This window comes from Quercus suber, unplaced genomic scaffold, assembly GCF_002906115.3.
Source record: "Quercus suber isolate HL8 unplaced genomic scaffold, Cork oak 2.0 scaffold_79, whole genome shotgun sequence".
NCBI lineage: Eukaryota > Viridiplantae > Streptophyta > Magnoliopsida > Fagales > Fagaceae > Quercus > Quercus suber.
The window spans coordinates 910,647-918,319 of record NW_027069544.1 but is presented as its reverse complement, the minus strand read 5'-3'; the positions used below and the strand labels follow the sequence as shown (position 1 = coordinate 918,319).

Genomic DNA, 7,673 nt, shown 5'->3' with positions numbered 1-7,673 from the left:
TAGCTTTATTAAGAAATATCAGCCATATCGGATTAAGATTATAGCATTGAGGTGTGGAGGAACACATTCCATTCACACCGAGAACCCGCTAACATGTCTAGCATGCTAAGCAATGTTATGAGCAGTAGAATTACCCTACCTCCTATTGATATTCTATCATTGAACTGACTAATTTATATAAATATATGATGGCAAATTATACTCTTAAGATATAGTTAACAAGTATTTTATTTTATGAAACTTCCCCCCCCCCCCAAAAAAAAAAAAAACCAAAAAAACAAAAAGGTAGACTACCTTCAGCCACTGTATCCAGCTAGATAACAACAGTTAATTGAACATGAGATATAGGGAGGTTTAAGTGAGATGGGGAGCATGCACATAGTGAACTCCAACCCATGGGTATTATTAGCCAAATGCTGGAAAGCAATAAAACCTTGCATATTGGAGTGCTAAGAGATAGAAGTAGAAATGGGTTAAACGGGTTTGAGAATGGAACTAATAGTAACAGTTTCTTCAGATCATATCACACAAGATGTGCATGCAATAAGTTGGACAATATTTTAATTGACAAAATCTGGTACGAAAAATAAAGAAGGCTAAGGTAAGAACCTACCAAGCTCGACATCTCTATTCACCCCATATTCAACAACAAAACCATGATGAGAATCCAGAGTGGATCCACCAACTTCTGGAAAGAAAACTACAAATACAAAACACAAAAAGATGAGTCTAAACCATAATGCCAATCTATCTATCCTATGTCTAAGTTTCCAGGAAGAATCTCCTGACGGATAGAAATATATTACCTCTGGATATAGGACATATAAAGCCCTCCATTAACTTTTCAAGCATGGTTTCAAATCCAAAGTCATCAAGAACAGCACCATATCTGTTCATTGTGTTAGGTCGCATGATTCTGAATTTTTTCTCATGGACCCATCTTTCAAAATTTTCCACCTAAGCAATCAGAACCTGATAAGAAAACATAAAATAAAAAAAACTATATGAAAGAAAAAAATCAAAATCTTTCATGCAGAAGACATGAAGAAAGGCTGATGATACCTCAAATAACAACAATTCACAGAAGCGTGGCTGAAGCATTTCAAATGTATAAATTCCTGGAGAGGGCTCAGCCATTATACTTCTAAAACTCTCCTCTGTATTTTCAGCGATTGCTTTAAGAAATGAGGGGACAAAGAAGTTTGCTCATGCATAGTATATAGCTCCCTATGTAGAGGCTGCACAAAAAAAAAAAAAAAAAAAAAAAAAAAAAAAAAAAATGAGAGAGAGAAAACAAAGGCCCGCCGCCGCATTGGGGGGGGGGGGGTGGCTTTGTAAGTTATGAGGATGATTAGCATTTATGCCATAAGCAAAAAGTAAACTCCAAACAGTAAAATGGGGGGGGGGTGGGGGGGTTGTGGGGGCATATACATGTATTCCATCCTACATTATAATGAAGAGAATAATTTATACCGAGTCTAACTCTTGAAGCCATTTTGAGAGTTCTTGACTGATCCCAAATTGATCAAAAGATTATTTTTGCCTCTGGAACATCTAACTCCTCTTTCTTTTATATCTGACTTCATATAACCATCCCTCATTTTCTCCCACAGTTTTACTTTTAAGGTTTAGCACCATTAGATTTGCTTTCTCTCTCATTTTTTTTTTTAGTTTGCTGCATTTCTTATGACTGATACAAACTGTAAATTTATAGCTACTTGTAATAAAATTTTTTTCCTTTATTAATTTCTTCTATTTCTTGGCATTTGTGCCTCACTTTCTCAAACTCTGGTTATTTGGTTAGTAGCTTCATAAGATTTTATGAAATTTGGGCTGCTTATTTTTATGTAGGTTTCCATGTGGATGACTCGGAAGTCACATTGAATGTTTGCTTGGGTAAGCAATTTTCTGGTGGAACTTTGTTCTTCCGTGGTGTTAGATGTGATGAACATGTACACTCAGAGTCCCAACCAGAGGTACAGTAACCTTAATATCATTTCTTTGAGTCCAACGACGTCTGGAAGCAGTGCTTATCATTGAATCACTAACCAACCGGTCATATTTTAATTAATTCTTCAACTTTAAAACTTGCATATTCTTTCCAAAATCATATTTAATCATTACAAAATTCATAAGAAAGTTTTCAAGTCTACTGAGTTTCAAAACAGGCCCATTAAATTGCAAAAAAGAACAGAAAAGACCTATTAAAGGTCATTGATGCTTCTAGTCCTTTTTTATTTATTTATTTTTTACCTGCACTTCAGGGCTACTAGTTTACTGTGGTAGGCATTAATGTGACTCACTAGCTGGTTCTTTGCTACTCTTTATTCTATTCTAAATTAGGAGATTAAAGAAGAGGAAAACAAACTAATAATCGATGAACAATGAAATTTGCGGCTTCTTTCCATTATTAATTATGCCCAACGTGGAAACTTTTGTAATATTTCTTAATCTGGATATTTTGTTAGTTATTTTAGGTATCATTTCTTATTTTTCGAAGTCTTACTTGTTGCTTTCCCCCTAAATGGTAATTCGTAGGAAATCATAGATTACTCCCATGTTCCTGGGCGTGCTGTTCTTCATCGTGGTCGCCATCGGCATGGTGCTAGAGCCACAACATCTGGGCAGAGGGTCAACTTACTTTTGTGGTGTAGAAGGTACCTTTTCCTCTGTGTTTACTCCCTTGAAAATTTGCAAGAAGCCTAGTCCAAGGTGTGAAATCAGCATCACTTTGCTCCCCCATGTGAAAAGAGTACCACTTCAAATACTATTTTCCAATTTGTTCATGGTCTGAATATTAGCATTAGCTGGGGGAATGGAATATGAAAAGATTTTGAACTTAATACTTTGGGGACACTGGCATTAGAGTTATATTTAAAAAATTTTGTAAGAAAGAAATATCAGAAATCTCAGTGTGTTAAATTTGGAACTGTAGATTGAGGGTGTTGCTACACTACTGTATCATATTTTTCTGCTGCTGCTCTGATTTCTCTTTCTTTGTATAGTTATGTTTTGTGAGAGGAGGCTGATCCTTTTTTTTTTTTTTTTTAATTTTTTATAAGTAATAAAAATATATTATTAAAAGAAGAAAAAGTGTCACCTGAGTATACAGGGAGTATACATCAGGGACAAAGTACAAATCAAAAGCATAAAGTACAAAAATCCAAAAACCCATGAACAGAAAATAATTCATGGACTGAAATGAAAGAATGACATCCTAACATTGCAACCCAATCCAGAAGATTCTTGAAAAAGAAAAGTTTGAAATCTGAAACTGTTTTCTTCAAGCCCTCAAAATGCCGGTTATTCCAGGAGAGGAGGCAGATCCTTGAACAACTGGATTTCTTTCTTTTCAGTTACTTTTCTGAATAAACTGTCTCTGCATTCTGATATGAATCGTCTCTCTAATTTTTTTTTTTAATGCATTCTAACACACCATGAACCTGGAGTCTACTAAACTTTATTGGCTATTTGGAGCCTTATGTCCTTACATAATTGGTTCATGACACCACTGCCAGTTCTTTGCGAAATCAAATTCTTCTCCAAACAACTTTTTTGCTTATAATAACATAGTTTTTGCTTGTCAGTGGTTTATGTGTGCTTGTTTGATTTACTTTTATGTTTTTTGTCTAATGTTTTTGTCTTCTTTAAACTGGGTACTGATTCTGATTTTTTCATATTTAGCAGTACTATAATGTTTTGATATCTTGTGTATACATGCTTTAACTCTTGTGGAAGCAAAATGAAATGAAGTTCTCACTCATTATCTAATGCAAGGTTGTTGTTTCTTCTTATTCTTCTTTTAATTATTATTTAATAATGGAGATTAACATCAATTTGTATAATGATGCATGTTTGTATTTTTTGCAATGTGCATTTCTTGGATGGTCGTTGTGTAGTAGTAACTGCAAGTTGGAATAATATGTTTGTCAAGAAGGAAAGTATGAGAACTTTCTTGTTTGATGCATGGATTTCTACTTTTTCAATATGCATTTCTTTGCTGGTCATTGTTTAGTGTTAACATGCAAGTTGCAATAGTCCGTTGAGAAGGAAAAGTAAGAGAACCTTGACAATGAAATACTATCATTTAAGTGTACCATAACAATTAGATTTGTGAAGCTTTTCTATGTATCCTTACAGGGAATGTCTATGTTATGTCGAGTTTTTAATATGCTCCATTGGCCTGATTTTCCAAGAACAGTCATAAGTTAATGCAATGATTGCAGTTTATCATGTAGTGCTGTTTACTAATTTGGTCAATTCGTATGCACAATCTTTACTGTAGTTCGGTCTTCAGAGAGCTGAAAAAATACCAGAAAGATTTCTCTAAATGGTGTGGAGAGTGTCAACGTGAGAAGAAAGAAAGGCAGCGTCTGGCAGTTGGTGCAACCAAACTGGTATGGTACATCTGATATATATGGAAAAAGGTTAGTAGGAGGATCTAATTATATACCATTTATTGATTGATCTCGTTGGTTTTGATTCGTAGGAATTATTCAAGAGGTTGCACAAACCTACTTCATGAGCTATTTCACATGCAAGTCATACTTCTGAAGTTGTAAATTTGCAGAATCTCATCCTCATCAACTCTTGGTTATACATATATTTTGCAATATTGCATAGGCTTTTGTTGGTAATATATTAGGGGTAATTGATGTATTTCTGTGCCTTGGTAATTGATAGCATGGAAAATCTACTTTCCTTAGCCCTTTGTTGATAACATGAGGTAGCTTAATTGCAATGTCTCATTATCAGCCAACAATGAAATATATCAAATCATAGTCGATGTATTTGCAGTACACCGTGCTAGTATTTTCTAGTTACTAGTTAGTAGTTACAGAAAAATGTGCTTTCAGCTTTAATGAAAGTAGTTCCTTCGCAAAAATATAGTAGTAACTGCAAAGGTATCCCATCTTTGGACAGTTTTTTCTTAGATTCCCACAAAAAGAGAGAAAATAAATTGAATAAAGCAACAGAACGATGTGGTAACTTGAGGAAACATTCTGATGGGCTTCTAAAGTCCTTTTTGATGATAGAAGGTCCAAACCAAGGTTGAGGACTTGAAGCCAACAAAGCAACAGTGCAGGTTTACCTCTGGTCGAAATTTGCGTATGAGACCCCTATTGGGCCAAAAAAGAGCACCTTTGCTAATCTCAACTTGAGGTGTGCATTCAACTCATCAATCTAACTCAATTCTATGTCGCCTCGGATTGGTTTTTGTGGGTTGTTTAGTTGGGTTGGGTTAAAAATTTTATTTTGAGTCCTGGTTGTGTTGGTTTGATAAGTTTTTTTTTTTTCAACTTATACTATCCAAACTCAACTAACCAAATATATTAGTTTATATTTTATTACTCTTATTACAATTTTTTAGATTAATTTATTTTGGTATTATAAAAATTGGTTTTGACAAATATGGAATTGCATTATATAATTTAGGCATATTATGTTGTAATAATTTATTAAAAAATAATTAAATAGCTGATGAAAGTCTAATGTTTTGTAAGACATGTAAGCACAACCCACCGATTTAATTAGATTCACATGGGTTGGTTTCTACATATATGAAGGGTTGGGTTGGAAAATTGAAAGTTTTCATGCACAAAGTGTTTGGGGGTCTAGGAGGAAAAATGTTTGAGCTGCGGGGTTAATAGCATATTTTAATTATTTCTAAAAAAAAATAATAATAATAAGCCAACTGTGTAAATTTTAATTCACATTGGTAAAACAAAAAAAGTGAAACGAAAAAGATATACTGGCAATGCACCTATGTTATATATTTATATTTTTGCTAAAATGACAAATCAAATCTTAGAAGATCCAGAGATTTGGCTCTCAAAAGGTCTATTTCTCTTCAATATTGAGGGCCTACTAGAGTACTTACTCATATGCACAAAGTTTTAAGGATGTGGTTCGTAGGGTTCTTGTTTGATGTATTATTATATTACTAGACGACTGAAAATTTGTTTAATTTTGGCTGTGTTTGTTTTAACTTCAAAATACTTCCGAAAAATCATTTCCGTAAAACTTGAGTGTTTGGCTGAAATGGAAAATTCAGTCAACTGAAAATCATTTCCCCTTTGACCGAAAATTAGAGCTCCCAAGGGTGAAATGATTTTCACCTTCTATTTTCACTTCAAATGGCATTTTCCGGAAAACGAACCACCAGAGCACGAAGAGAGAGAGAGAGAGAGAGAGAGAGCGAGAGAGAGAACGAATAGAGAGAGAGAGAACGAACCAACCCAAGCTCTGATCCACCACCACAGCCTATCGCCGGCGTCCACGATCTTCGACTTTGCCGGCGCCACGAACGGACGAACCCAGAACCCACGATCTTCGACTTCGCCTTCGCGCCACGAACTGATCTTCGACTTCGCCGGCGAACCCAGAGCCCAGATCACCACCGAAGACCGACCCACCGAAGATCGCACCCCACCGACGAACCCACGAGGCTTCGACCTTCGACCTTCGAACCATTGCCTTCGACGACCCAGACCCAAACCTTCGAACCATTGCCTTCGAACCATTGCCTTCGAACCATCGCCTTCGAACCATCGCTCTCTCTTCCTGGTCAATTTTTTTTTTTTTTTTTTTTTTTTTAAGTTTGATTGTTGTTGTTGTTGTTGTTGTTGTTTGTTGTTGTTGTTGTTGCCGGAGTTGTTGTTGTTGTCGCCGGAATTTGCTGCCGGAATTTGTTGTTGAACTATTTTCCTAATAGAACCAAACACATAAAAATATTTTCCACAACAATTTTCATAATACACCCAAACACTTAAAAATATTTTCCTTTTCCGGAAAATAACATTTCCGGAAAATATGTATTTTCCGGAAAACGTTTTACACGAAACAAACACAGCCTTTGATGAAAAAGAGAATAGTTGTTTGACAAAAGCCACTATATCCCTACAATCAACCCACTTCAGCACCCATATCTAATCGTATTTTCTACACTCTACATAACAAATGGTTAAGGATAGGCATCCTATGAAATATTAAACTAAAAATAATAAGATAGGCATCAAATTGCTCCCAAGAAATTGGATTATTTCAGCTTAATTCTTTACAAACCCACTACTCTAAGTTCAGTTTTCAAGTTATTTTTTATTTTGTAAAATTTAAAAAAAAAAAATTTAAAAATATTTTATCACTCTCTGTGAGGGAGAAAACAACCTTTTGAAATCAAGACAGAAGAGCTAGAAAACTAAAAATTACCCATATTATTATATTATATTTTCGAAGTCCTTAATCCTTGTTACAAAATTGGAAGGTGTGGAATGCATGAACCTGTCAATTGTCCTTTTGGAGTCTTCTTGTACCTTCCTATCAAGAAAAGTTTTAGCAGAGCCAAAACCATACAAATATAGACCTATCATCAATCGTAGTCTCTACCTTTCTCTGTTTGTCCACGTGAACATGATCGACCGTATCGATAGCAACGGCCCAGACTGAAGAAAATCACCGTCAAGCAAATTTGGAGGCATGTACGTAGCAACATAAACCATGTCTTGATGTGACCAAATGCAAACCAAACTGGTATGGTACATATGATATATATGGAAAAAGGTTATTAGGAGGATCTAATTATATACCATTTATTGATTGATCTCGTTGGTTTTGATTCGTAGGAATTATTCAAGAGGTTACAGAAACTCACTTCATGAGCTATTTCACATGCA

At 35.0% G+C, this 7,673-nt stretch overlaps 2 protein-coding genes across 2 annotated transcripts; one reads left to right on the top strand and one right to left on the bottom strand.

Annotated features, from left to right (window-relative positions):
- Positions 1–575: 575 nt before the first annotated feature.
- Positions 576–1,251, bottom strand: LOC136067624 (2-oxoglutarate and iron-dependent oxygenase domain-containing protein CP2-like). Its single transcript, XM_065773764.1, has 3 exons — positions 1,063–1,251; positions 807–957; positions 576–700 (listed from the first exon to the last, which is right to left on the bottom strand). The coding sequence occupies exons 1-3, from the start codon at positions 1,135–1,137 to the stop codon at positions 597–599; spliced, it is 330 nt and encodes a 109-aa protein (XP_065629836.1). The 5' UTR covers positions 1,138–1,251; the 3' UTR covers positions 576–596.
- A 600-nt stretch (positions 1,252–1,851) lies between these two features.
- Positions 1,852–4,799, top strand: LOC112004661 (2-oxoglutarate and iron-dependent oxygenase domain-containing protein CP2; the record flags this gene model as incomplete). The annotated part of the gene is given in 4 exon segments (XM_065773709.1): positions 1,852–1,976; positions 2,539–2,657; positions 4,286–4,397; positions 4,490–4,799. Coding segments are annotated over 4 exon segments (392 nt in total), but the record flags the coding sequence as incomplete, so codon positions are not given.
- Positions 4,800–7,673: the final 2,874 nt, after the last annotated feature.